This window comes from Salvia hispanica, chromosome 4 (assembly GCF_023119035.1).
Source record: "Salvia hispanica cultivar TCC Black 2014 chromosome 4, UniMelb_Shisp_WGS_1.0, whole genome shotgun sequence".
Taxonomy (NCBI): domain Eukaryota; kingdom Viridiplantae; phylum Streptophyta; class Magnoliopsida; order Lamiales; family Lamiaceae; genus Salvia; species Salvia hispanica.
In genome coordinates, this window is record NC_062968.1 from 32,640,104 (window position 1) to 32,667,225 (window position 27,122).

Below are 27,122 nucleotides of genomic sequence, written 5' to 3' on the forward strand. Positions count from 1 at the left end.
ATGTATAAAGTGAAGAACTGAATCATTAACAAAGATCTGAATTAGTGCAACCTATGTCAGGTAGAATAGCAACATGGTTAGAGTCAGATGCTCTGCTAAAGACTAATCAATAATGCGGTTTCACCCAGACATCGCTGGATGTTGAAGTCGATAACTTGAACAAAATATAAGAAATGGGATTGCTATCTATCCCTACCAAACTGAGCTAAGATTCTGAGCTAGGCTAAGCATTGGCTGGAATGACGAGATTCCCAACTGTACGATCTTCAGAATCTGCTGAAGTTCCCCCAGCAACGTTTTTCATCTTTGAAGTGCGCGGTAGCAGGCTTGCCACGACAACCTGGAGGCGTTTATCAAATGAGTGGTTCCGAAAGTATCATCTAAGTGAATATCTTGAAACTGAATAAAATTTCAGAAAACAGGCCTAATTCAGTGCTGAATATTCTAAAGGTACCTGAACAGGGCTGCAGGCAACCATGACACTCTCGACTCCACCACCTATGACACGCCCATCAGGACCAGACAGAGTAACATTCAGACAACCGACTGGGCCATGAAGCGCATTCACATCATTTTGTGCATACGAACCAGTTAAACTCAAAATATCAAAGCGTCCCTATAGAAAAGCGAAAGCAGAGAAAAATAGTTACTGAGTCAAGAAGAAACAAGACAAGAAATAATTGGTACTGAGACAAGAATATACTACAAGACAAGAACCAAAGAAACAAGGGAAGACAAAAACACTCGATCAACAAGACATACTTCAACAAAAGATTCTGAATCAAGATAAATAGTTCTATTAAAAATGGAATTTACCACTATCATAATTAGATAAGATAGCCAAGGAAGTTTCACAAGTTGAAGCTTGCATTAATTACACTGAGAAATAACTGCAAAATTCATAGTTTAACATGTGAGCTATTACAAAGTATATTTCTTAACAGCAATCGTGCTAGCTATAGCTTTTAAGTTAAGGGAAGATAAGGTATTTAAATTTTTCGATGGACTACAATCTAACCCTCATTATGAACTGCTGGAGCATAGTACTGATGCCTCTAGTTTTCACAATATATTTGCAATAAGAAATGGAGCATATACATACCTCGTATGTGACGCTCCCACCAGAACTTGATATTCTAATATTTACAGCTGATATTGTACCATTTCCTGATAAAATGACAGTGCTCTGCCGCCCCTGTGCAAACGACAGTACCTTTCTTTTAATATCCTGCATAAAAACTATAACAATAAATGATCCACTAATTATAAATTAAGGATGTAAAGAAGTTGACATTTGTTATCATGAAAAATTTAGAAAATGCCTTTCTGAGATGCCCTGAAAGACATACAAAGTATTTAGACCATATCAAGTTTTAATAAATGACTCGAGCCTTCCCTTTCTCACAGCCGAGTATTTTGTCTATAGACTGGCCAGTTACATAAGCGAGAAGTTGCATATCAGGAAACTGACGTATCATAAGATTTACATTTTCAGTTTTATCCGAGTTCATTTGAACAATATTTTCCATGATTTTCTTTCCAAATATTAAGAACTAGATATGCTGAAGCTTTATCTCATTACACTATTTATGAAAAGTATTACAAGTTCATAAATCTTCTTTCGAGAAGTTTCTTAGCTAGATGCGTAAACAGGTGGAAGAGTGGAAGATAGAGATAAATACACAATGTTAGGTAAATTCATTCAGATAGTTGAGATTGCACTAACTTCTCCAACAGCAACATTGATGATATGTGGGACCAGTTTTCCAGGCACGGTAAAGATAGATCCGCCTGGCCAAAAAAGATGAATTCCCCACAAAATCAAGAAAATGCAAGAACTAGCCATCATAAACATCTCAGTTGACACTATGCTATCAAATTCGGAAAAAAATTGAGAGACGCCATTTATGAACATAAAGGCATCGAGAAGGAAATAAACATTTTAGTTCAACAGTAAAAAATGCTCATATTATCATGAGATATGTGCATATGACAAGACGATGTGAGCATATTGCTAGACTATTATCGCCGAATAGGCAATAACTAAATTTTAAGGCTTGGGGTGATATCAAGAATTTGATAGGTACATATATATGATGATACAAGTGAGCATTTATCAGCGTTTCCACAATAAGAGACTCTCAATAACACACAACAGAGCAGCAAATCCTCAAATATGTATTTAATGAGTTAAAAAGGGTTGCATTTTGAGCAAAAAGGTTCAGCTTGAGAATAATGCATATCGGCTAAATTAGGGAATTTGATGCATTTCATGTTAAATGATCCCTTTTTGACAAGAAAAATACATGCTTTCTCTATTGAGAAGATTTAAATAACCTGGATGCGCTCCTCCATTTAGATCCGAAACTTTAAACATTTCTGTCACTACTAAAATATTTCTGTGCAAAGCCATAGTACTAAAATATTTCTGTACAGAGAGAGAGAGAGAGGGGGGGGAAGGGAAGAGAGGGGGCAGAATGACATAGGTAAGGGGTGAGTCAGCAGCTTAAGGCTCAATTGATGAGGTATTTGCTGGTGGCACTATGTATTCAGCCACTTGTCATGATATATTATTTCTCGCGTAACTGCCCTGTCTTTATACAAGTGCTTGTTTATAAGCCTTTCCATCACTAAAAAGAAACTTAGTACCTTACTTTCTACATAATTCTGCAACTGCCCTGTCTTTATACAAGTGCCTGTTTACATAGTAAATTACTATTTCTCTAGTAATTTCTATCACTGAATTCACATAATGAAGACATGATTCAAGACTAGCATTTGATAAGATCATAAATTTTAAGAATTTAGTTTTCAAACCATATTTTAACTGGTAATTCCTATCCCAAAATCATTTATGCACTGAAATTGGTCAATGCAGCATCTTGTCTATTTAATGGCTTCCAATCAAGCTCAAGCGCCATACCATTTTCAAATTATGCGTTTGAAAGGCATTATTAGGATCAAAGACAACAAATAAGAAACTTCCATCACTAAAAAAGTTAAAAAAAATAGCTAAAACTCAATCATTAACATGCAACCATAGACTTCAAATCATCCAAAACCTGTATTTAATTGCTACCAAGAAATAGCAAGTGTATCCAAGCACAGCCATGAAACAGATAAAGAACAAGATTCAGAAATACCAAGGGGGATTTGTTGATGCTTTCTCCCCGTCCCTGGTGGTCGTCCTCTCCGCTTCTGAGTAGGTCTCACAAATGGCACAGGATTAGATGTGGAGGGCGACAATGCCAGTGAAACAGCACTATCACGCCCATATTTCCGTGGCCTTCCCCTTTTTCTACGAACAGGCTCCCCTTGCATCATAGCAGGAGGCGGACCTACACCAAGTGCGGGAGGTGGGCCAACACTCATCCCGTGAGGTGACATTGTCGATGAAGTATCTAAAGGCAACGATGATCCCATCATATTCCTCCCTGTGTTGGTTTGGTACTGCAAACCAGGATTAGTCAACGAATTCATGCCGGGTGATCCCTGTAGTCCCATGACAGACTCGGCATTTCCTTGATGAAGATAATAGGGAGCCGAACCTTGCAGCGTCATAGCTTCCCTTTGATCCATGTATGCTTACTTAATAAATTGTTCCAATCTAAGGCACTCCAAAAATGCCAAATACAACACTTCCAAAATCGGTATCAAATTATGCCTTCATCAAGCAAAACATGGAACTCTGGGACTGGCTTGGATGCTGCTCTGTTCGATTTTGACAATGCTTAAACTCGGCACTGGAAGACCTCTATCAACTCAACTTAAATGAGCCCAATAGCTCTATTATGCAATGCAAGAGAAAGCTCAATCCCACGGTTCTTGAATCGTGGCAAAAATAATTAAAATGTGCTATTTACAAATTTGTAATCCCCAAATAACACGAAATCGAGATTGAAATGGTTTCAACTTTCAATTCAAAAGAAGAGAAAAAGATTCAAAATTTCAAGACAACAACGTACACAGTACTAAATCAAAACAAGAAAAAGACTTCATTTTTAAGATAAAATTCTCCATTTTCGCTCTCGCCAAACACAATGCTCCAAGATTCATCTCATAAGCTCAAAACATATCTATCTATGGACTACAAACACAGCCCTTGAAGAGCAGGAGAAGAGAAAGCAACAGAGGCCCACCTCAAGAGAAAGAAACATCATCGCCTATGCCAAAAGCAGCCATGCAATAACATTAATCTAACAAAAAGGGGTTGATGAAAAAGAGAGTGTTTTTATGAAAAGCAGCTAGCAGCGCAGGTTGTGAGAATAAGCCATTGATGAACTCACCATAACAGTGAAAGAATTCTTATCCGAAACATAATGCATTTTTTATGCTGGGAATTTCGTGTGCACTGTGTGTAGTGTGGGATGAGGTGAGGTGATAGAGTGTGGAGGGGAATAGTGATGCGGGTTTTGAGTTAGTGTGGTGCGCGGTTGTTTTGTAGGGATAGAAAGAGAAAATCTTCAACAGGAGAGCAGCAGCAGCCGCTTGGTGGATATATCTCATCTTTATTCAATAGTCAGATTTCAATGTGTTTTGTCAAATCTTCGCGCCCACTCGCACCCCTGGCGCGTGCCTGTTGCATCACCTTTCATTTTATTTTTTCGGTATAGTGAGCATTTCGGGTTCGGATTTTGGATAGGATTTTTGCTCAATCCAGTTCGATCCGAAACTGTGAAATTTTATGAAAAATGAATTCGATTCGATTCGATTCGATTCAAATTGTATGAAAATATCGGAATTTAAACTATGAAATCTAATTGACTCAAAAAAATCCAAAACTGCATGAAAATGTCAAAAATTCAAAATTTTAATACCGAAAAATTGAAATTCAATACCTAGATACAAAAATCTAATAATAAGTTGTCCAACACAGATATATTTTAGATTTTAAAATATTCGAGGCAGCGCACATCCGAATTCCACATTATTAGTATGAAATTGTCTGCTTTAGTTTTGCTTTTGGGGTACTTCCCAAAAGGCCTCATGCGAATGGAATTACCAAAATGCGAAAACTTCAAAACGCAAATCTGAGAAATTCGACTTGAATTTTAGATTTTGATTTAAATTGGATTTTTTTATATTGCGTACTCCTAATTTTGGGGGTATAGATTATCAAGTTATCTAAAGAGGGTTTATACATGGATTATGAATGAGTGATCTTACCACCAAGCTCCACCATCTTACCTAACAAAAAAGTAGTTAGTTAAAAATTTATTAGTCCATGATTAAATACATACACATTTTAAGGGCCGAACCGGGTTCGAACCGGTGGCCTATTGATCTGCAGTCAATTGCTCTACCACTGAGCTATGGACCCTTGGATTTCATATTAAGCTTTGATAATATACATAAACCGTAAGCAATGAAAAATTTATTTATTGTAGCACGGGAATCATCTGGAAATTTGCAACAGAGTTTGCTATAAACTCATCCATTTCAGATACTGATTTACAGAAAATGGACCCCAAAACGGACAAGTTAGTGAGGAGGACAACCATGATAGCCACTGCCACAGCTTCTTATCTTCTACTCACGGCTGATTACGGTCCTGAACCCAACTTTCTGGATCCCGTAACTACCTTCATCCTCTCGCTTTCTCTTTTTATTTTTTGGCTCCTTTTTGTTTTGTTTTGTTTGATTATTTGCTGTGCTCCTAATTTGTAGTTTAGAATTGCTACCCGATTGGATTTTCACTTGCCATTAGTTCGATTTGAAGCATTAGAGGTTTGATTGGAGAGGGAAATCCAAGGCTACGATATTGGATTGGGTAGTCTTAGTGGTAATTGAGTTGAAGAGAAGGATCTCACAAATAAAATTGAGTATTTGTGAAATTTGGATGTTGATGTTACTATAAATAAATGAATATGGTGGGGAATCAGGAACGATTTTATCCCACTTTTCCCCCTCTAATGTTGGAGGGATCACTTGCTAATAACAAATCAATAGTAGTAAATACATTCATTAATTAAGATGCAATCAGAGGATTAGGAAGGTGAAAGTGGGAATATGAATTAAGCTAAAGTCCAGCTTTGTTAATTTTTATTGTAGTTTCTGATACTGGATCATAGAGTCTTATGGTTGTATTGATGTTAAAAGTTGTTAACAAATACATCAACAGAAAGGAGGTTTCCGGATGAGATTCTCAGCAACACAGCTTAGTAGACGTTGCAGGGGAGTTGGCTGAAATTCTAGTGATGCGTTTTACTTACGGGAGAGCTATGCAGAACTTAAAACATGTATCATTTGCATTGCCCTTGATATGTTGTGAGGTCGTCCCAAACCGACATGTGACTTGAGTCGCCTTAACTGAACTATTAAGGGAGTTCCAACAAATGCATACACTCGTCTTGAACACAAGCATAGGTGGTATGCTTTCACCAAGCTGGTGCATATGATTATGTGCAAAAGATGTGATTTCTTGATTCCTATGTTTTCAAACGTGAGAAAGCATGCCATATGATTCATTCTTTGAAATTGATGAGCTAGGATGTAGATTGTACCCAACCACCACTGCCTCTCAGTTTCTGTTATTCCAATACTGAACTAAAAGCAGTCTGGTTTTGTTGTCTTTCACATATCTGATGACTTGCAGCATTACTTAGGAAATAGAAAATGTGATTTTCTGGTTTCAGCAACCAGCAAGTCATAATTTTATAACTCTCCATCGTTTTCCTTGGATAGTAGAACTCATAAAAATACTATGCATTATTTCTTCGTTTGTCCTTTTCATTGGATGGGGTGGGAAGCACACAATGTGTTGTTGGTTGCAAACTTGTAGTAGAGGATACGAGCATTTTTTTGCTTTGCCAATGTTGAATTTCATACATTCATCTCTACTTGTGATCTCGCTGATTTTTTTCTCTACTTGTGATGAATCTGCCATGGGAGAGAACTGCTAAATACTATGCTTCATTGCCGAGCTCTTGATGTGTACTGCCTAATGACAGATAAAAAATGCTGTGGAATCAGCAAAACAGTCAGTGAAAGAGTTCGTTTTTGGATTGAAGAAGGAAACTCCACAAAGTGAGATCGAAAAGCCTCCTTCAGCTGCTTCAGAGAAACACTCATAATATGTTAAATGCTAGTAGTACATTCCTGATAATAGCTTGCTATAGTTTCCGTAACACAGTCTGTATAATCGGAAACTGCATTTTTTGATTTTGCCCAGTTTTGTGAATGCTATTTCCTAACATATAGTACTTTTGCAATGGTTGAGAGTTATCTTTTACATGTTGTCTTAATCTTTATCGACTTTTTGAAGTTTGTACAAGTTTTTACATGAAAACTTTTTGAAGAAAGTTTTCATGTATTGGTTTAGGATTCGAAACACTAATTAATTATCATTCCACAAACTGAAAGATGGAAACTAATTATGTAGTGATAATGAACCATGATATAATGGTATATGTATTTCTAACTAAAATATTACTAGTATTTTTTTAAAAATATACTCTTACGGTTCATGAAGTGATGTAAGTACTCTTTTGTAGACTAAGTTCGTTCATCCTAATTCTGATTGATTTACTCTAATAACTAATTATTTAAAAATCAGGAAATAAAAAATTGAAAATTGTAAACAAATTGTCATACCAACAAAATGGATGAGAAGAAAAAAGAAGTTTCCAGTAATTCACGTTTGAAAATAAAACTCTATTTATCCATAATGTTTATAGTTTATAGTTAAAAAAAGAAGAAAAAATTGAGTTTAAATATTTATAAAATTAATGATGTTAGTAATTATGTTTAAGGTATTATTATAATGGATAAAGTGAAAAAATTTAAGTGGAGTCATGTGATACATTAGGTGGAAGGGGAGAGGTTGTGGTTGTATTATCTGATGGCAATTGGCAAAGCAGAGTCACATGTTTATGTTGCTTCTCCCCCCTCTCTCTTCCCCCAAATCCTAAAACCTTTCCAATGGCAAACACAAACCCCATTCCTCAATTCCCAAACCTCACGCTCCCATCTTCATCTTCATCTTCATCTTCTTCCTCTTCCTCTTCCCCAAAAATGCTATCCAAATTCTACTACTCCCACTCACCACTCCCCAATCCATGTATCAAACCAGCCCCCAAATTCCCCTGCGCCTGCCACTCCTCCAAACCCTCCAATTCCCCCCCACTCCGCGATTCCGCCCTACTCTCAGTCCTCTTCGCCATCCCCGACTGGGCCGACGAGATCAAGGAGCGAGGCATGAAGCAGAAGCGCTACCTCTACGACCACGAGAGCTGGGTCCAGCACCGGAGCTCCCTCCGCCACGTCCGCCACCTGCTCACCAGCTTGACCTCGCGCGTCATCCTCTCCCTCGTCCCGCCCGTCATCGCCTTCACCTCCGTCGCCGTATTCGTCGCCGTCTACAACACTGCCGTCTCGCTCGATCTGCTGCCGGACTTCTTCCCCACCCTCAGAGCCTCCTCCCTGCCCTACCAGCTCACCGCTCCTGCGCTGGCGCTGCTGCTCGTTTTTAGGACGGAAGCATCGTATTCCAGGTTTGAGGAAGGGAAGATGGCTTGGACTAAGGTCATTTCCGGTGCTGAGGAGTTTGCCACCCAGATTAATGCTAATGTGCGCAGCGCCGATGATGATATGCTTAAGAAGGCCATTTTGCAGTATATCATCGCCTTTCCTGTTGCTCTCAAGGTTGTCATTGCTGCATATATTGTTTGATTCCATTTTACAAAGTTATTCATTTGGGGGAGATGGATTTAGGTTTTTGGTTGTTTGATCTCTGTTCCAAAAGTGATTGATTTGGGGGAAATAAATTCTCAACTTTAAGCTTCAGTTGGATTTAGGTCTCTGTTTCAAAGGTGATTGATTTGGGGGAAATGGATTCTGAACTTTATGCTTCTGTTGGGATTTAGGTCTCTGTTTCAAAAGTGATTGATTTGGGGGAAATGGATTCTGAACTTTATGCTTCAGTTGGGATTTAGGTTTTTGGTTGTTTGATCTCTGTCTCAAAAAGTAGAACTAGTCTTTGCATCTATTTTGTAGAGGATTGTATGTATGTAGGTTTGCCAAATGATGATCATGATGAATGATGACGATGAATGGCAGTGTCACATCGTTTATGGATCAGATGTTGCACAAGATCTCGACAACTTACTTGAGGTGGATGACCTGTCTGTAGTTCTGAGCTCCAAGCACCGGCCTCGCTGCATCATCGAGTTCATCTCTCAAAGCCTGCAGCTGCTTGATATCGAGGCCACAAACCGCCATTTACTGGTAAAAGTCCATTTTCCTTTGATTTCAGAGGCTCGTTTCAATGTAAAACTGGTTTGAATCCTTGCAGGAATCGAATCTTGGCTGTTTTCAAGAGGGTATTGGAGTGTGTGAACAGATCATGGGCACGCCTATCCCTCTCTCGTACACTAGACTTACCTCCAGATTCCTAGTCCTCTGGCATCTTACTCTCCCTATCATACTTTGGGATGATTGTCATTGGATCGTTGTGCCCGCCACTTTCATTAGTGCTGCTTCTCTATTCTGCATTGAGGAGGTATAAACACCAATCCACTGCTCACACACAGATACAAACACAAACACAATATCGCTGTTAAACATGAGGGCTTTTTTACAGGTTGGTGTTCTTATTGAAGAGCCTTTCCCAGTGCTGGCTCTTGATGAGATGTGCCTCAGGCTTCGCAACAACATAGATGAGGTTGTGAGGAATGAGAAGCTCATTCGGGCTCGTGTAAGTGCAAACAGAAACCGAAGTTGTGGGAAGAAACACTCCCTGAATGGATGGCCAAACTCCTTGGAGAAAGACAGACAACCCGGTTGAAATATTCTTAGAAGAGAGTGGCAAAGTTTTGGTGTTAGATAAGTATATATGTGTATAGATGATAGAAGTAAGTCAAAGTGAACATCTCGTATATATAAAAAAAAGAAAATGAAAATGAAAAAAGAAAAGAAACATATTTGGACTAGTATATATCCTCGTTCAATTATACATATACACATGCTGGTGAAGGAGTTTATGGAGTAAAAATAGCTGTTGAAAAATAAAAATCAGCATTATGGAGGTAAGTCACAGACTCATGATACGATTTGTCTAGGATTAAAGTAGTCATAGGATTGGGGATGGGATTAATCATGAGAAACAGTCTAATTTTAGCATCATGAAGCTGTGTCAAGATACATTAACAAGGGCTGAGCATGCATAACCTACATGCCAAATAATTGAATTAATTGAAATTTTAGCACAATTCTTGGTGGAATTCTAATTCCCTCATTTCCGAGCCAGTTTATTCTCTACCACAAATCATTTCTCTGAATGGGGCAGCTCTGTTTAGGGTATGTTTGATAACAATGTGAGGAAAAGGTGTGCCAAGAAACTCATCCAGATTTTGACCAAGAAAGCTACCGATAGAGAGTCGCTCTACTTTTGTTTGATACAAGGCGGAAGTGGACACCGATTATATTCCTTTTATCATTTTTAATAGGGAAATGACACTTGCACCCTTTAATTAGGCATTTTCAGTTTATGCCTCCGGCTCCGACAAATCTATTGCGCAGATGTTACTCCATTCTGCAACTCTTCATTTTTTTTTTCCAGCGGTGATGCTTTGCTATTTTTCCGTATTTGAATTGAATACTGATAATCACAAAATAAGAGATTCAATTTAATGACACACGTAAAACTAAACAACCCAAATCTGCAAATTTATACAACAAGTTACAGTCAATTTACAAAAGTCAGAATTGTTGAAGATTGGAATAAGAAATTGAAATAAATTAGGCGTGGTGATCAATTGTAATCTCTCCCCGCAAGAATTCGCAAATCTCAATATATTTTGCAGAGAAACAAAAGGGAAAGGACAACCTTGAATCCACGCCCCATGGGAGGGAGAGCAGTAGTCAGAGTGTATGAGTTAAATTGAAATCCTCAAATCCAACTGAAAAACGAGACTCAATTGAATTTTTATTGCTGGAGTTCAATCATCCCCTTGGAAGGGAAGAGAAGAGAAGAAAAGAAGAAGAGAGAGAAGAAGGGTATTGGATGAGAAGAGAGAGGAGGGGTATTGGTGGAAAGCAGTACATTTTCTGGGTCCCTTGTTCGAGGCAAGAATACAATCGGAGGGGTTCGGTCCGAAAAATTAACTGGAGTATATAAGAATAGATACGCGGGCCAAGCATTTTTCAAGGGCCATTAAGAAAATATACTTTACTATCAAACATCAGACTTTGACCAAAATACTGCCATTTTCTAGGCTATTCGGTAGTATCAAACGACTCCTTTAGAGTTGAAAAAAATAGACTTGATCAATGCCACTGAATTTTATAGTTTGGATGCGGAAGCTGGAGCTGGAGCTGGTTCCCTCGCCCTCCTCAATAATCCCTCTTGCGCTATAGAAACAACTAGCTGCTAACAATAATTGATTTCATCAAAAAAAGCATTCCATTTTAAACTCAACATTGTTCTCCAGTAAATAATGACTTATTTACCTCTCCTGTTCGAGTAAACATTCGTCCACTAACAAATCCACGACCGCTGTGAGAAATTGGACTATCAATCTGAGAAAAAAAAAAACAAAGAGCATTAAAACTTGCTCAACTGTGTAATATGAATAGGAGTGCGTTGGCTACTCACCACATATAGCAGCCAATCGTCAGCTCTAAGAGGCTTGTGAAACCACATCCTGAGACAATAGTATTTTGCAATCAAATATACAGTGTTAAGATTTTGCTCCTTGGTCCAATTACAAGAAAATATGAGAAATTTTGACTTACGAATGGCCTAGGCTAACATTTGTTGACTTAAGATCCTTTTCATAATGTGGGTTTAAACTCACTTGGAGAAAAAACAGATCAGAAGCATAAGCCACTATGCATCTGCAAGGAAGTGGAGTGAACATCAATGCCAATACAGTGTGGGAAAAGGGTTAAATGTCCAGTAATATACGGTTTGGTTATTAGTACCCTTCTTATTGTGAATCCAGAGTCCCCTCGCTATCACTTCATTGTACGTATAAAATTACTGAATCCGCTGTACAATCATTTATACACAGGATTTTCAATAATTATACGTACATCCGAAGCAGTGATAAAAAGGAGACTCGCGATAAGAAAGGGGACTCGTATGATTCCCCTCCTACAAGCAGATAATACTCAGATATGATTCTGAATATGGCACTATCAATTCAAGTTGATAACAGTTCTTATTTGGTGTCCCAAAGGTTCATGTTTTATAAGCAAATAAGGGAGCGTCTAGGGGCTGGTAAAGGAGAGTGACCTGACCTGTGCAAAGCCTGATCATCAGAAAGTATTCCTCTAGCTCTAAACCAGTACCTTAAACTGCAGAGTAAAGAACAGAAATGCAAGTGAGAGAATGCCTTCAAAATTATTACTACATCACAATGAATATGACAGAGACCTTGGAGGAGATTTTTTGTAATTGGTGGCAGCAGTATCAGGCTCACAGAACCTAAGCTCAATGGGCCACGGAAAAAAATCAGTACCAGCAGCTCTAATGCGGTATGTCCTGCAACACATGTTAATAATCTATAAGGTTTTGACAAATTTCTGCATTTGAGAGGACACGTTTGATAAGAAACTAGACCAGAAAGTGAAGAGCTCATGGTACAGTTAAAAGAACATAATGCTCACGATAAGAAGTCTGACCTCGGAATCCTAGGATCAACAAGACGTTGTTCGTGCAACTCTTCCCTTGATATAAGCTGAAAAGGGAGCAAAAAACTAAAATTTTCCAGAATATAAAAGGTACTGCTAATAAGAACTGATAAAATCATAGTAATTCAAAACCTTTTCTGGATCAGGCACAGAAGGCATTGCTACCACCTGGTGAATGAACAGTTGTTCCTCGTTCTGTATGTTATAGCAGTGTGTTTAGAAAAGTTGCAATCACAGAACAACGATATTTAAGTCCAAAAATGGGCTACCAATGCCATCTTTAGTTTCAGCACATTTAAGATGGATTTACCTGAAAAGAAACCATTAGTGTAAACAAGACTTTCTCTCTTTGTATAGCTTCTACCCTTCGGGTTGCAAAGCTTTTCCCACCACGTACATGATGCACTTTATATATAATTGGTCCTGAAACCATTATGATACATTTAACTAACTAGATACTTATTTAATTGGAAAGCAATGAACAAACTTGTGTAAGTAAGCATGTCAGAATTCAGAATTAGCAATAAAGGTAGAGATACTGAGGAAAGTGAATTCAGATTGATACATACTACTAAGATCGCCAGGAAGAATGAAGTATGCATGCAAACTGTGAACAATCTTTTGAGAATCAACAGTTTTACACGCTGCAGCTAGTGCCTGCACTCATCACCCAATGCATACAACGTTTAAAGGAAAATCGAGAAGAGCACTATGTAAAAGGCCCATGCTATGCCAGGTGAAGGCAACAGTTTTCAAATGGTAAGCCCGTTCACAAATTTTAGAAATGGGCTTAAGTAGTTACTTAACCAATCACATCATAAATTGCATTTGGCCTCCCAAATGAATTCGAAATAACAGGACTCTTCGTTTAAGCTCAGGCATACCTGTCCGAGAAATTGGCCGCCAAACACGCTTACATGTTTTATTGCACCAGGCAATGTAATACCTTGGAAAATATCAACCTGTGATGGAGAAGGATAACTATTTGTCAGAATGATTACAATTTTTTATAGTACAATGCAGCTAAACAAATATAAACAAGAGGTGAACTCAGGGAAACCAAAAGATACTGTTTGCATACGAATACTAGTATTAGTTTTCCACTTGCCCCTTGTCAAAACTTTAAATCAAGTAACTTCCCAAAAAAGAGTAACTTCTTGGTACATACCTCTATAGGATCCAGTTGTAAAATTCGCTCAATGAGTGGGTGCTTCTCCTGTGCGTCATCCGCACTCCAAATTGATTTTGGTTTTAACAAATGCACTTGATCATTTGGAAGGACTAAGCAAGTCAGCTGCACAACTAGAAACGTGAGTAGATTCCAGGGCATATTTATGAACATGCTTGCACAAGTAAATATACTGGACATATAAGATAACAATGAAACCTTAGACAAAGCAAGCACATCCACTGGCTGAGTAGATGGTGACATACCTGCAATAGAACCTCAGCCTTCAATATATTCTCATATACAACTGTATAGAGATGCATACAAAATTACCAAGAATATGCAAGTGTCAATGAGTAAGTATCTAAGGTTGGGCTAAAGGAAGACTAGTATATTATAACAAGTACCATCTGTTTTAACAAAATGTATTCACAGAGGAAGTAAAAGTGAAGTTACATAGAACCCATTTAGTTTACCAATCTTCTGTACAACAGGACATATGTGTACAATGAAAATTTAAGCATTGGCATCTAACCATGGCCAAAAAAGTCATATTGCTTCAAGTGATATTCAGCGTGACTTTTATCATCGGACTGTAAAGACCCACAGACCTCAGCCTGCAAGAATGTAAGAGTACAGTTAAGAAAATATATCACACAAGCATATTGTACACCTGAATAGTCTATAATGAAAATCAACATTACCTCTCCTTCCCATATGAAATAGATCCCATCAGCCTCATCTCCTCCACAAACTATAGAATCTCCTTGGTCTTCATTATTGCAGGCAGAAAAAGTTATTAGATGATTGAAGTGAAATTGTGAATGTACCAAAAAGCTGGTCCACATTGACATAAGAAAATGAATCTTTTCAAATGCCTGTCTTGCTAAAATGCTTTACAGTAACTGGTTTTAGCTCAATTCAATTAACTCGTCAATAGACATATAACAATAGAGCTACCATCTCAGTCAATTCTAGTTCCCGATAAAAAAAAGCCCTCCTAAAACTCGACAGCAAATCATATGCCAAAAGATGAAATTCGAGAAAGCAAACACAAATTCGTAACCAAAATTACCGTAGCGCTTGATGAATACGACTTCGGCGATCTTCTTGTGAGACGAAATCGGCAGCGTCTGGAGCAGCGGCACACACCCCAAAAACTCGATCACTGCCACTTGAAACAAATCATGTGAGAAAACCACAATTGGCTCCAAACCAAAGTACATAAGAGTTGAACGTAATAGAATTGAATTGTAGGAGTAAGATTGAATAGAGAAGGAACCTGATTCGGGATTCATTGCTGCAAAATTGAGGCAGCGACGAAATGTGAATTTATGAAGCGCGAAGCCTTATATATACCAGTTTTGAATACCGTTATGAAGGATTACAACTTTACAACTGTTTCTTTGTTTTACGTTTATTTTGGGAAAAACTTATTTAATGCTTACTCATTTTGACAAAATTAGCCTCATTAGAATTGGCTTTGTTCATTTTGAAATATTGCACTAATATAGATTAGTGAATCGACGTCCGGTCCGATTCCACCAACTTATTTCTTTAAAAAATACTCTCTTCGTTTCTTTAGTGTTGAAACATTTCTTGATACGAAGATTAAAAAATATATGATGTTATGAAAATAAAGTAGGAAAAAATAGAATAAGTTATATTTTTACAGAAAAGAAAATTATCTAATTTTAATGAAATGGTCCAAAAAGAAATAAGTACTCCATAATCTAACATTAATGCTAACGGAGGGAATAGTGATTTTAATTGTAGTTGGTGGAGTTTGATGACTTGTCAAGGTACTAGTATAAATTTAGTAACTTGTCAAAACACAATAAAACATGAACAATTGCGTTGGTTGTAATAAATTGACTTTCATGTCAATTCTTGCTCAAATTCGAAAATTTGCGTTGGTCACTTCATCCAATCCATTCGGTTTGGGTTTCAAATCATCATGGGAATAAATAAAATATCATTATTAATTCTATTATTTAAAGAAAGGAAAAAAAGTAAATAAAGAATTAGCTAATACTATTATTTTTATATGGAATCCATGCATTTCAGATTTTTCTCAATATGGTATCCCTAAACATTACATTACTTATTCAAATGATATTATGCATAAACCCTTTTAAGTAAGTAGTTAGTGTTTGATTTGAATATACAAAATTATAAAATTTCATAACAAAATTCTATCATTGCGACATGTAAAACTATCATCAATAAAATGATGCAATGACTAATACGAACTGAAATTTCAAAGGAAACAAAATTAAAAACCATAGGAAAGTAAGCTAAGCATATTCTCACATCTCATTGAAGGAAAAACCTATAAAAATGGAACACATATTAAGCCAACATAAATTGAAGCCACATTAGCTCTTAAGCAAGCTCTGGTTTCATAATTTTCACTGAAGATGTAAGATTAAAAAATGATCCATAAAATAAGAAACCCGGTTATAACGTAAAATAAACTCGTTGAAAGGAGCATACAACAATAGTAAGAAGCATAAATATATTACCCATTCTGTACAAGTTAATTTGCACAGTTTCTTCAATACATACAGATTACATTCAAATCATTTTAATGGGACTGATTCCTATGGTATAACTTAGCACATTATGGGGAGCATCGATCAGTCCTCTAAAAATCGTTTAGTTACAGATGTGTACGTACGAGCTATATTAGAAAAGCTAAGTCAGTATTCTTACTCTCAAACTTTGAACTACGTCTGATACTCGAGAACAGATTCCCCTGCAAATTATGTCACGGGAGATAATATCACCATTATGTTTGGTAAGATCTACAATTGGTTTAGACAGCAGATTTGATCTGTTTGTGAATATTTTAGACAAAAGTTCTACTAGAATGCTCAGATGTCAATCTTATCTTAATGCAATAAAAATGTGTCTTCGCTTAGAACAAGAAAATGCATAAAAACTATAATGGCTGCTTCTGACATAACCTACAATGACTCATGAAATCAGGCAAGCTAGTAAAGTAGACTAAAATGGCTCATATCACTATTTCAACGTTGAGATGATCGAGATGATAGATGTATGTGAGCCAAAGGGAATTCTTATAAATTTTGAATCTAATTCGACCACTTGTAGAGATGTATACTGGAATATGATGCATTCTCAATGTACGTTAAGTACGTAACAGTAACTCACCATGCATTCTCTTGATGAACCGTTCAAATTCAACGAGGTTCGGTCTTTCCATGAGAAGTGGGCTGAGCCTCAAATAGGTAAAAGAAGAAAAATGCCTCCTGTCAGGATCACTGATGGGCTTTGCCTTTTCCAATAAATAACTAAACGTTTCTCTGCCATTGCACGCAAAAGAATTTTCACTGGCAACTGATATATTGGCATCCCAGGCAGCATTCAGAACCTGAATTGCGATCCAGCAGTTAATACATGATTTGGAGGGAGAATGATGTGTATTTCCAACATAAAATGGTAGTACAATTGTTAAATTAAGCAAATAAACTGTCTTTCCTGTGAAGACAAAGGCATTACTATAGAAATGGAAAAATATCAAAACCGAGTTGCTAACGCTAGCTTACTTGCCAAAGCAATCCTTCGGGATCAGACAAGGACTCGGAGAGGTTGGTGTTCTGATTCATCATGCTCATTCCGGAACATGTAAAGCATAGAGTAGCGCCATGCCTCTTCAGCATTGACGTGATAGCAGCATAGCCATCGCGATTGCTAGAATTATAGAATCCAGCAGTTAATTCAGCAGCATGACTAGCTGTCTTGTACCACCAGTGCATGCTGGACATCTGCTCAAAAATCAAAATATGACAACATTTTCAGATAGAGATCATGATTTAACAAAAGGCCCAAATTTCAACATCAATTAATTGATACTGGCTGAAGAATTGAAGATGGTAAAAAATAAAACCATATCTACATAAGGAAATAATCACTAGTTTATAGCATAGGAGCTCACCTTCGCAGCAATTTGTGTCCCTTCAAAAGCTAACTTGGCGAGAGAAAGCACTCTATCACCATGCTCAACTAAAACCTGAGAATACCAACTTAAGAAAAACCTGCCATAATAACCATCGTAGTCACCCCCGTCGCAGAAAAAGCCTGTTTCATGGGGCCGTGAATTGTAAGAACCGGTATTTTCTGGTCCTCGGGCCCAGAAAGAGTGACCTCTAATTTCTGCAGCCTTCCGCAAGCTTTTCAGCATATATTGATCATAGCACTGGGAATAGAGCACATATATTATATTGTCTGATACATTATAGATCATGTTCATACAAAATATCTTACATTAGTAGTATATCTCAACGCCTTCAGAAGCTGTGATAGGTACGAAAATTATCATACCACTTCTTTCCTACAAGGTTGCATGGCTTATCCTAAGTGCAGTACTAGAAACAAATTTACAAAAAGCTGATTACCTGAAATTCACCAATGCCAGGGTATCTCCAACCATGCTTCACAGGGTTACAAGGGTACCTCAGCTCTCCACATGGACCAAGTCCAACTACAATCATAGATATGACACCATCCTCAAATAACTCGTCAAATTCAACCCGAAAGCTTCTCATGCAATCAAAGTAGACCTACAATAGTTAAGCAAATTATAAGATCAATGGAATGCACAAGCTAGTTAATTAGAGCATTGGTTAAGCTTAACAAATACTAACATCACAACCATCTTAATGATTTTGTTGATGTAGCTGGGGTAGTTTGAAACCTATTTTATAGGACAAGTTTTTCCTATTGACAAATCAAGTTGCTAGCTGGTAGGTGAACATGATGGATAACTTTAAGAAAGCGCAGCTTCTAGAAATCAGGCATCAAATCACCATCAAACCAAAGAGAAAATCACTAGAAAAACACAAGAAAAAAGCATTGCAGTTTTTCAGCAGCTCCGGTTCTCCTTCCTTCTACTCCCTCCATCCCACAAAATTATGCATTTGGTTGGACACAAGTTTTAATGCACAATTGGTAAAGTAAGAGAGTGATAGAAAGAAAAAGTATATAAAGTATTGTTAGTGGAGAATGGCCCCCACCTTAATAGAGAGAAAAAGAGTTTCCAAAATTAGAAAGTGCATACTCTTGTGAGACGGACTAAATAGGAAAGAGTGCATACTCTTGTGGGACGGAGGGAGTACAAATTAACAAGTGGAAATAATATGTCGACAGGAAAATTACATGCTCAAAAAATATTCTAATTGTAACTCAGTTCGCAAAAACAACATAAGACCATTAGTTCATATCAAGTCATCACCTCTATAGCCGTTCGACCTCTTAAAACTCGCTCTTTATCAACACCCCAAGACAGACATTCTGAGTCCCGCCTTCCAACTCTATCCGTGAAAAATATGTCTGGGTTGTTTCGACCGATTTCAGTGACCCAGTGAGGCAGGGGAATGCACACATCATCCCCAATATTACCTCCACATTCGTGAAAGGACATAGCAACCTGTTATCATATTAAATCTTAACCAGTGGTAGAAGAAGTTCACTGTATATAAACATAAGAAACAAGAAAGAGGTCACAGTAGCATGTCTAAGGTTCTACCCTGCAAACAGTAGTGTACTTATCTAGACTACCTTAGACTCTTAACCAATGCCATAAGCTGAATATTCCATCTCTCGTTATTATAATCATTCAAACGGGTTCCCAAAGATATTTTCTCAAAGTTACTTGGTTCAAGTGATGTAATATTCATCCATGAGATTTTAGATTCAATAAATTCATCTCTCTACATGAAACAAAATCTATGAAACTCTTGGCACCTTTGAACAGTTGAAAATTCAGAACATTAAGACTTATTTTGTATTTTCTGTTGGATGAAAACTACTGCTAGATATAATCATGTAGACTTAGGAATCTGAAATAGAGGTTAAATTGAATGCTAAGTAGCCAGGACATGAAAAGTCACCTGCAGCTTCATTTTCAGCTCCTTCACCATTTGAAATAACCTCCGGTAACCATTCCAGTTGTACTCCTGAGGTGTATGCGCTTCAACTATACCCCACCAGCAGTCAACCATAATACCGTCAACATGAACTGATTTCAAGATTTTCAATTGCTTCACTAGACCATCTGGATCAACAAGCTCGCATTTCATGTTAATGACACCCAACTGGCACCAAAATGTTTAGGGCGTTAACAATTATCTTTCTCGTAAGCTGAAGTTCATCTAAATGACAACCTACTGCAGCCAAAATGAATTGGTGCTCTAAGAATCACTTGCCCTTAAAAACAAGCCTAAAACATCTCCAAGAATACATGTCATTTTGTCAAATAGTCAATATGTAAACAAAAAATATTTACTTCATAGGACCATTAAAACTGGACCAGTATATGTAAAAAGTAAGGTGATGGGTCAGTAAAATTAGCTTACTCACTGGCAACATAACATATACTGGAACATAAGAGGTACCAGAAAATTCCCGCTCCTGTAGTTTTGATGGCATGTCGACAACCTAGGGGCATAAAAACCAATCAATGTTCAGGACAAATTATCATGTGGTATCCCAAATGAGGCAACTACAAAATGCACCTAAGAAGTAAATTCAAAAGCTAGTGTAAGAATTTCAATCTAGAGAAGCCAGGATACTTGCCTGCATGGCGTCAACTGAATCAATTGAACCTCCAAGAAGAGGATCATTAGGATTTGGTAGCTCTCCTCCATCCCCAATCATTGCTGGTGTTTGACTCTTAGTGCTGGAGGATACATCATAAGGAGATGAGGTGGGCACCAAAACACCTTTCAAGTGACCTGAGCTATAATCAACAGTGCTTTTATAGCCTGGGGAGATGCCTCTCAAGGAAGTAGGAGATGTATGGTGTGCTGGCATTTGTGAAGAAGATGATGTCACAGCTGTGTTTTGTGCTGCACCAGTAGGGCCGGTACTCTGTTGGTATTTAAATGAAATTAGTTCAAGACCAGTTTCTCAAGATCCATACAACTAGAATACACAGACTCCACTTCAACTTTGAATGTCAGATGCAGACATGAGCTAGGATATTTCTGTTTCAGCTTTAAGGCAGCCTTAGTTGCACATATTGTAGCATGCTTAGACAAACATGTAAGGTAAATATAGAAGAAATTTGATTTCACATTAATATATACTCCCTCCGTCCACAAAAATATGCACTCTTTCCTTTTTAGTCCATCCCACATGAATATGCACTTTCTAATTTTGGAAACTCTTTTCTCTCTAATGAGGTGGGACTCATTTTCCACTAACAATACTTATTACTACTTCTTTCTACGTCTCTCTTACTTTACCAATTGTGCATTAAAACCCATGCCCAACCAAAAGTGCATATTCTTGTGGGACAGAGGGAGTATTAGGTAAAAGAGAATAATAATATGTTAATTGAAATGAACCATTAATAATATGTTAATTGAAATGAACCATTAACAATACTTATTACTACTTCTTTCTACGTCTCTCTTACTTTACCAATTGTGCATTAAAACCCATGCCCAACCAAAAGTGCATATTCTTGTGGGACAGGGGGAGTATTAGGTAAAAGAGAATAATAATATGTTAATTGAAATGAACCATTAATAGATGAAATACTCATTTACTAGTTTCTTCTTTTTAAACCTCAGATCTCAGAGTTCTAGGGTAGCATCTCAAAAACTCTACCCAATCAACCGGGGGACCAACACTAACATCATCCATGTGCCAGTGATGTTCAACAAGGGGCATCCGACTAAGTGAATACTAATAAAATACTCCCTCTGTCCCACTCTAAGTGGAGGATTTCTATTCCGGCACGGGATTTTATGTAGTGTTGTTTTGTGAGTTAAGTAGAGAGAATAAAGTAAGAGAGAGGGAAAAAGTAGAGCGAATGATGTTTCTATTTTTAGAAATGTGTTATTTAGATGGGACATCCCAAAAGAGAAAATGGTTCACTTAGAATGGGACGGAGGGAGTATATAAGAAACCCATACTACTCCATAATACAAGAATTTAGAATGAATGAAAAATGCAAATTAGTACTAACACTGTAAATCAAGCAAGAAAGAATTTATTTTTGTGCAAGTGTAAATTCACTGAAAAAAGCACAGCAACAATAGTGGTACCTGTGCTCTGGAAGGGAAGGTGGTCCCATCTGGAAGAACAACCCAACCTGCTTCCCTAGCCAAAGCAGCAATGACATCATTGATATCAGCTCTGACTCTAAGGTTGTAGTTGCCGTGCCTACGGAGCCCAGCCAATATCTTTGCTGTGATCGCTCTACGTTGTCGTTCCCGCAGCTTTGTTCTCTCTTTCTCTTCCTGAGGCCTACACCGTCGAGACCCTCCTACCTGCGGAGTAGGCGGATCTTGATATTGCTGATTATGTACATACCTATTACTACCCCCTGTTGACAACACACCAACATCCACACCCACCATAGCAGGGGTTACCATGTTCTTCTCTTCATCTTCATCATCATCATCATCATCATCATCATCTTCCTCCTTCACATCCATCCCCATTTCATCATCATCTTCTTCACTTGTGCCAAATCTCTGCATCTCTGCTGCCATCAGCCTTTTCAGTTTCCTCGTATCTCTTTGTTATCTTCACCTCAAGGAGGCACATATTTTGCAGTAACTAGTCATGCTGACGAATGTACGTCCACCTTCACACCTTAATTATAGTTTACTTGTGGCATACTTCCCATGAAATGGGATGGTTTGCATTCGTACTCAGGATCTCTGACTGTTTGGCTTAATTTTATACTACAATAGAAACACAACAAACAAAGTCAAGAGAATCATAAAGAACTACTAGTAATTTCTAATGCAGAACTGCAGAACCAAAACAAGGTATTATTAGATCAGACAGAGTTCATTTTTAGATCGTTTTAGTTCATTTAGAAAATTTGAACTGGAAAAACACGGGGTGGTCATCATATCAAAGTACTATAAATTTCTAAAATGAACCAAAAACGATAAAAAAAAATGACATCCGTGTTATCTGAAAATGACCTATGTGATCACTGTGTTTTAAAAATCTGAATTTTCTAAAATGAACTAAAAATGATCTAATAATGAATGTCGTGTTCGATCTGGAGTTTGTCATTAAGATTGAGTTTTGCATATATCACAACTCTATACATGCCTAAATGGAAGAGATCCTTAGAACTTCTTATCTCGAAGATAAATTCTACAGCTAAACTTTCAAACTTCCATACATATACCTCTACAAGCATTTTCACATATTTAACATCACCGTTACTGTCGTTCCCTAGTAAGTTCAGCTCATGAAGAGATTGCTTCACTGATTGTGCTGCAGCATTGCTTAAGTAGCAAGAATACAGAGAGAAACATTTATATAAATCAGCTAAGCTAAGTTTTCTAAACCCAAAAATCAGCTAAAAACAAATGAGCAATAATACTGCTCAACAGAAATCCCAATGTTTCCAAAACCTTATAAATCCACCGGAATTACACACGATTCAGCTCATAAAATAGTTGAGCAAAAAATTAAACTCACTTCCGACGTAGCGGATCCAGACAAGCGCCGTCGGAAGTTATCTACTCCGAGTTCCGGCGAGCCAACTACGCGGAGAAGAAGGCAGCGTCCGGAATTCAAGGGACGTGTAAAAAATTCCGGCGGGCAGACGGCGGCGGTGCGACGGAGGAGAGAGGAGGAGGGTTTCGCACGAGGGAAGCGTGTGGGAGGAGTTGGCACGCGTTAAGGCACTTATCTTCGGACATGCCGTTCACACGCATCGCACGGTCACAACTTGTGGGGCACTCTCCAGTATGGGCATTTCTGGTCGTTGGTCTCAATTAAATTAAATAATGGATTTCTTTTACTTTTTGTAATCGTAAAGTAAATCTTATATTAGTGCTATTGCTATTGCTATTTATTAATGATGTTTGTAGGATAAAGGTTTATTTTGCGTTGTCGCAACTGTATTTTTCATTCATAATGCGTGGCTTTAATTTTCAGGTATTTAAGCAGAAAAACTGCAACAAAACATGATTTACTAGTGATCAATAAGTTGGTATAGTTATATATAAATAACTGAACTATTTGATTTGAATCTATATACATGTAGACAGGTTTCTTAAGTAATTAGATACCATAAATTGGTAATTTATTAAAATTTATATTTAAAAAAGAAAAACTTGTTCAAATTAAGACCAAAAATCAAGTTTTTTTAAAGATTAAATGCAATTAACTGGAATTATAAATTGCGGCAATCAAAGAGTATAAATGAGACTTCTAAACATTGAATTATTATACACTCAAATAGTAATTTTTAAAAATTGCATAGAATATAAATGAGATGGATGGAGGAAGTATTTGTTAAATTAAACTATCTGATTTGAATTGATATGAGTACTAGACCTAGCAGTATTGAAAAATTATGAATGTATCATTTCGGCCGGAGCTGTATTAAGGAAAATAAAACAAGTTTATTTTACTTAGATTTTTTGTAATAAAGTAGTAGTACGAGTACTACTAGTAAAAAAATGAAAAACTGATGTGACAAAGCAGGTACACAGCAGTTGCAAGTAGATGGGCGGCGTTTGGCTCAACGCAAATTAATCATCAAACCAAATTTGTTTTCCTTCTTCAACCCAATTTCCTACACTTTCCCTTTTAAGATTCTAAGATCCGGAACTCACTTCCAATTCGGTAACAAATCCATTTTCCTAAATTTTGCAGTAAACACAAGTTAAACTAATTTTTTCAATATTTTTGTAACCGTTCAGACTCTAACAGTCAACTTGATTTTGACTAGTTTGATTGTTCTATTGTAGGCTGATTTTTTTATTCAACTTGCTAATTTGTAGGGTTCTACTGAATGAAATGTTGCCGTTGAGGAAAAGCAGGTGATTCTTAGATTTTGAAGTACTCCAATTTATTTAACTTCCAGTGCTTGCATTCGTTGTAATTCTAATCTAATTTGTAATACTAGTAGTATTCTGTATATTTTGCAAGTAGATTTTGCTTTATGTCATTTTTCTGTACAAGACAACAAAGAAAGCTAGAATTTTACTAGAAAGTAGAAATTGCTTGAGTTTTTTCTTGTCTGAGGGAGTATATTTCACTATTGTTGTTGTTCTTGGAAATGGATATGCACCGAGATAATGGATTTTCTAATGGGAATGTGGTGCAAATTATTTCTGGGAGCTCTGGGAATGGTGGTAGTGAGAACTGGGGGCCGGGGTCATCTGATCAGGCGATTTGGGCTACCGAGGATGACTATGGAATGTGGAGTGGCGACACTAATTCAAACCCGAATTATGAGGGAATGCCATCACAGGCCCGGTCAGGAAGCGAGCCTCCAAGTAAAAGATCCAAGTCAGGGGATTTGATGTCTTCCAACAGATCAAAGGCGATCGGGAAGATGTTTTACAAGACCAAACTGTGCTGCAAATTCCGAGCTGGCACTTGCCCGTATGTCACCAACTGTAACTTTGCACACAACATAGAGGAACTCAGGAAACCGCCCCCTAACTGGCAGGAAATCGTGGCTGCACATGAGGAAGACCGGCCAGCGTCGTCTGAGCCAAGGGAGGAATTCCAGATACCGATTGTGGGAGCCACTGAGGAGACGCAGAGGTCAAACAAAGGGCGGCACTGCAAGAAGTTCTATACTGAGGAAGGCTGCCCTTATGGTGAGAACTGCACTTTCCTTCACGATGAGCAGTCAAAAACCCGAGAAAGTTTTGCCATAAGCTTAGGCCCTGGCAGCGGCGCTAGTGGATATGGGAATAACGCGAATTCAGTAGCCTTGAAGCCATCAAATTGGAAAACAAGGATTTGTAATAAGTGGGAGCTTACCGGGTATTGCCCGTTTGGCAGCAAGTGCCATTTCGCCCATGGAGCAGCAGGTATAAATTCTTATCACCATATAAGCACATTAGATGAGATTTTCGTGTCCATCTATATTACCAGTCAATTTTCTTGATGAGTTATCATGTATTTTGCTGACTACTAAGGACTTAAGTATATACCATCAAGGCATTAAGAAGAATGGCTTGAAACATGCTGAATAAGATGATAAATTTCTGTTTAGATGTTTGGTAGGATACATGAGATAAATACCATTGTTCTGTTTCGTCCCCTGGAAGTGGTGGCACTGTCCGTATCGTTCTAACATGTGACGTTTCCTCCCCTTAGCAGTTCTCTTTTCTTTCTAGTAGGGATATTGGGATACACTATATAGCTTATGTATCTACACACGTTCAATATTGCGTTGTCGCATTTCCTAGGGGCCACAGAAGTGACAGAAGTGTATTTTAATGGCACAACTCTTCTTTCATTTTTATGGTTTCTTGGTTTTTGTATTTTCTTGTACAATAGCCATACTTAGTTACTATAATTATGCAATCTCTTTTACAGAACTGCATAATCACGGCGGATTGGACTCAGAAGTTAAAGATGCTTCCACTCAAGGGGAAGTAGCTACTAAAACTTCAGTGGATTCTGTTCTTGCATCTGTCACCTCCGTTCCTTATTCCAATGCCTACCACCTTGGAGTCCCGGCACAAAGGCTGCCGAATGTGGTTCAGAAGACTGGTGGACACAGACCGACACAGAAATGGAAGGGGCCGGACAAAATTAGCAAGATATATGGTGACTGGATCGACGACCTCTAGTAGACTTTGGTGCAGGTTTAGGTAGCTGATGATGGACATAACTTCTCTATGAGAAATTTTCAAAGTTTAGGGGGAAAATTTTACAAAATCTCAAAGTTGGGGGAAAATTCTAGAAAACAACGAAAGTTCGTCTATTTTTATGCTTCAATACTCGTCGCTTTTTGCCACGTTAGCACATCCAATGTACTTAAATTATTATTTTATACTCCATCCGTCCCACATTTGGAGTCACATTTATTTATGGCACGGGTTTTAAGAAATTGATGGAGTGTGTAATTAATGAAGTGAGATGGTGGAGTGTGTAATAAATGAAGTGAGATGATGGAATGTAATAAATTAAGTAAGTTGGTTGAAGGTGAGTTCCTTTTTGACTTTTTGGTTTTTTATTTTTGTTTTGGTTTGGTTTATTTCAATGTAGATAATTGTATGACAAAATATGAAAAATTCTAAATGTGACTCTAAAATTGGGACGAACTTTTATGACAAAATGTGACTCCAAAACTGGGACGGATGGAGTATTATTTATTTAAATTTAAAACTTTTGTATTACTAATTTAAAATATTGAATGCATTTAAATCCAGAAATGCAGCCTAAATCTTGGCCCTAGGATTAGATGATCATTAGTCAATAATTAACCCAAAACATGGAAGGTCATAATTAAGTAGTTTTAAGTCATATTATAAGATTTGAGTTTATGTCATGTTAAGATCATTTT

The 27,122-nt window shown here is 37.5% G+C and overlaps 6 protein-coding genes and 1 non-coding gene across 11 annotated transcripts; 3 read left to right on the top strand and 4 right to left on the bottom strand.

Annotated features, from left to right (window-relative positions):
- Positions 1–5: 5 nt before the first annotated feature.
- On the bottom strand, positions 6–4,473 carry LOC125221551 (AT-hook motif nuclear-localized protein 9-like). Of its 3 annotated transcripts, none has more exons than XM_048123679.1 (6): positions 4,287–4,473; positions 3,144–3,706; positions 1,727–1,791; positions 1,103–1,228; positions 455–616; positions 6–340 (listed from the first exon to the last, which is right to left on the bottom strand). In XM_048123679.1, exons 2-6 carry the CDS (start codon positions 3,577–3,579, stop codon positions 224–226), a joined length of 906 nt encoding a protein of 301 aa, XP_047979636.1. In that variant the 5' UTR covers positions 3,580–3,706; positions 4,287–4,473; the 3' UTR covers positions 6–223. The 3 variants fall into 3 exon arrangements, with proteins under 3 accessions (XP_047979636.1, XP_047979635.1, XP_047979634.1); XM_048123678.1 differs by having other exon boundaries at positions 3,144–3,786; positions 4,140–4,473; XM_048123677.1 differs by having other exon boundaries at positions 3,144–4,473.
- Positions 4,474–5,248: 775 nt separating this feature from the next.
- TRNAC-GCA lies at positions 5,249–5,320 on the bottom strand. The gene has a single exon. It is a non-coding gene; the product is annotated as a tRNA-Cys (tRNA).
- A 48-nt stretch (positions 5,321–5,368) lies between these two features.
- LOC125219416 lies at positions 5,369–7,233 on the top strand. The gene is made up of 2 exons (XM_048121391.1): positions 5,369–5,574; positions 6,951–7,233. The coding sequence occupies exons 1-2, from the start codon at positions 5,461–5,463 to the stop codon at positions 7,071–7,073; spliced, it is 237 nt and encodes a 78-aa protein (XP_047977348.1). The 5' UTR covers positions 5,369–5,460; the 3' UTR covers positions 7,074–7,233.
- Positions 7,234–7,841: 608 nt separating this feature from the next.
- Positions 7,842–9,929, top strand: LOC125222482 (UPF0187 protein At2g45870, chloroplastic-like). Its single transcript, XM_048125123.1, has 4 exons — positions 7,842–8,643; positions 9,058–9,225; positions 9,293–9,499; positions 9,581–9,929. The coding sequence occupies exons 1-4, from the start codon at positions 7,921–7,923 to the stop codon at positions 9,782–9,784; spliced, it is 1,302 nt and encodes a 433-aa protein (XP_047981080.1). The 5' UTR covers positions 7,842–7,920; the 3' UTR covers positions 9,785–9,929.
- A 156-nt stretch (positions 9,930–10,085) lies between these two features.
- On the bottom strand, positions 10,086–15,175 carry LOC125222483 (acyl-CoA hydrolase 2-like). Of its 2 annotated transcripts, XR_007176565.1 has the most exons (18): positions 15,084–15,175; positions 14,877–14,969; positions 14,506–14,573; positions 14,337–14,418; positions 14,021–14,067; positions 13,802–13,927; positions 13,518–13,595; positions 13,203–13,290; positions 12,944–13,056; positions 12,766–12,828; positions 12,625–12,680; positions 12,377–12,484; positions 12,241–12,297; positions 11,734–11,835; positions 11,594–11,642; positions 11,449–11,517; positions 10,826–11,365; positions 10,086–10,597 (listed from the first exon to the last, which is right to left on the bottom strand). XR_007176565.1 is itself a non-coding variant. In XM_048125124.1 (17 exons), the coding sequence occupies exons 1-17, from the start codon at positions 15,097–15,099 to the stop codon at positions 11,282–11,284; spliced, it is 1,299 nt and encodes a 432-aa protein (XP_047981081.1). In that variant the 5' UTR covers positions 15,100–15,175; the 3' UTR covers positions 10,645–11,281. The 2 variants fall into 2 exon arrangements, 1 of the variants encoding a protein (XP_047981081.1); XM_048125124.1 differs by lacking the exon at positions 10,086–10,597 and having other exon boundaries at positions 10,645–11,365.
- Positions 15,176–16,302: 1,127 nt separating this feature from the next.
- LOC125223047 (beta-amylase 7) lies at positions 16,303–23,583 on the bottom strand. Its single transcript, XM_048126005.1, has 11 exons — positions 23,282–23,583; positions 21,880–22,524; positions 20,402–20,695; positions 20,186–20,263; positions 19,717–19,920; positions 19,059–19,253; positions 18,223–18,387; positions 17,763–18,023; positions 17,374–17,592; positions 16,979–17,198; positions 16,303–16,559 (listed from the first exon to the last, which is right to left on the bottom strand). Exons 2-11 carry the CDS (start codon positions 22,327–22,329, stop codon positions 16,531–16,533), a joined length of 2,115 nt encoding a protein of 704 aa, XP_047981962.1. The 5' UTR covers positions 22,330–22,524; positions 23,282–23,583; the 3' UTR covers positions 16,303–16,530.
- A 708-nt stretch (positions 23,584–24,291) lies between these two features.
- Positions 24,292–26,609, top strand: LOC125218822 (zinc finger CCCH domain-containing protein 56-like). 2 transcript variants are annotated; one of them, XM_048120600.1, is made up of 4 exons: positions 24,292–24,436; positions 24,595–24,633; positions 24,935–25,638; positions 26,150–26,609. In XM_048120600.1, the coding sequence occupies exons 2-4, from the start codon at positions 24,611–24,613 to the stop codon at positions 26,404–26,406; spliced, it is 984 nt and encodes a 327-aa protein (XP_047976557.1). In that variant the 5' UTR covers positions 24,292–24,436; positions 24,595–24,610; the 3' UTR covers positions 26,407–26,609. The 2 variants fall into 2 exon arrangements, with proteins under 2 accessions (XP_047976557.1, XP_047976556.1); XM_048120599.1 differs by having other exon boundaries at positions 24,309–24,436; positions 24,595–25,638.
- Positions 26,610–27,122: the final 513 nt, after the last annotated feature.

Excerpts from the sequence above, each read along its gene's own strand:
- LOC125218822 (XM_048120599.1), top strand. The coding sequence starts at position 24,873 with ATGGATATGCACCGAGATAATGGATTTTCTAATGGGAATGTGGTGCAA. Across the intron at positions 25,639-26,149 it reads TTTCGCCCATGGAGCAGCAG|AACTGCATAATCACGGCGGA; the intron begins GTATAAATTCTT and ends TCTCTTTTACAG.
- LOC125222483 (XM_048125124.1), bottom strand. Across the intron at positions 14,068-14,336 it reads ATATGACTTTTTTGGCCATG|GTATGTCACCATCTACTCAG; the intron begins GTTAGATGCCAA and ends GTTCTATTGCAG. Across the intron at positions 13,928-14,020 it reads ATGTGCTTGCTTTGTCTAAG|CTGACTTGCTTAGTCCTTCC; the intron begins GTTTCATTGTTA and ends CTAGTTGTGCAG.
- LOC125223047 (XM_048126005.1), bottom strand. The coding sequence starts at position 22,329 with ATGGCAGCAGAGATGCAGAGATTTGGCACAAGTGAAGAAGATGATGAT. Across the intron at positions 20,264-20,401 it reads ATTCAGTTGACGCCATGCAG|GTTGTCGACATGCCATCAAA; the intron begins GCAAGTATCCTG and ends TTATGCCCCTAG. Across the intron at positions 17,199-17,373 it reads CCGAAGGATTGCTTTGGCAA|GTTCTGAATGCTGCCTGGGA; the intron begins GTAAGCTAGCGT and ends ATCGCAATTCAG.
- LOC125222482 (XM_048125123.1), top strand. The coding sequence starts at position 7,921 with ATGGCAAACACAAACCCCATTCCTCAATTCCCAAACCTCACGCTCCCA. Across the intron at positions 8,644-9,057 it reads CCTTTCCTGTTGCTCTCAAG|TGTCACATCGTTTATGGATC; the intron begins GTTGTCATTGCT and ends GATGAATGGCAG. Across the intron at positions 9,500-9,580 it reads CTCTATTCTGCATTGAGGAG|GTTGGTGTTCTTATTGAAGA; the intron begins GTATAAACACCA and ends GCTTTTTTACAG.
- LOC125219416 (XM_048121391.1), top strand. The coding sequence starts at position 5,461 with ATGGACCCCAAAACGGACAAGTTAGTGAGGAGGACAACCATGATAGCC. Across the intron at positions 5,575-6,950 it reads AACCCAACTTTCTGGATCCC|ATAAAAAATGCTGTGGAATC; the intron begins GTAACTACCTTC and ends GCCTAATGACAG.
- LOC125221551 (XM_048123679.1), bottom strand. The coding sequence starts at position 3,579 with ATGGATCAAAGGGAAGCTATGACGCTGCAAGGTTCGGCTCCCTATTAT. Across the intron at positions 1,792-3,143 it reads GCATCAACAAATCCCCCTTG|GCGGATCTATCTTTACCGTG; the intron begins GTATTTCTGAAT and ends TTTTTTGGCCAG. Across the intron at positions 341-454 it reads TTGCCTGCAGCCCTGTTCAG|GTTGTCGTGGCAAGCCTGCT; the intron begins GTACCTTTAGAA and ends AAACGCCTCCAG.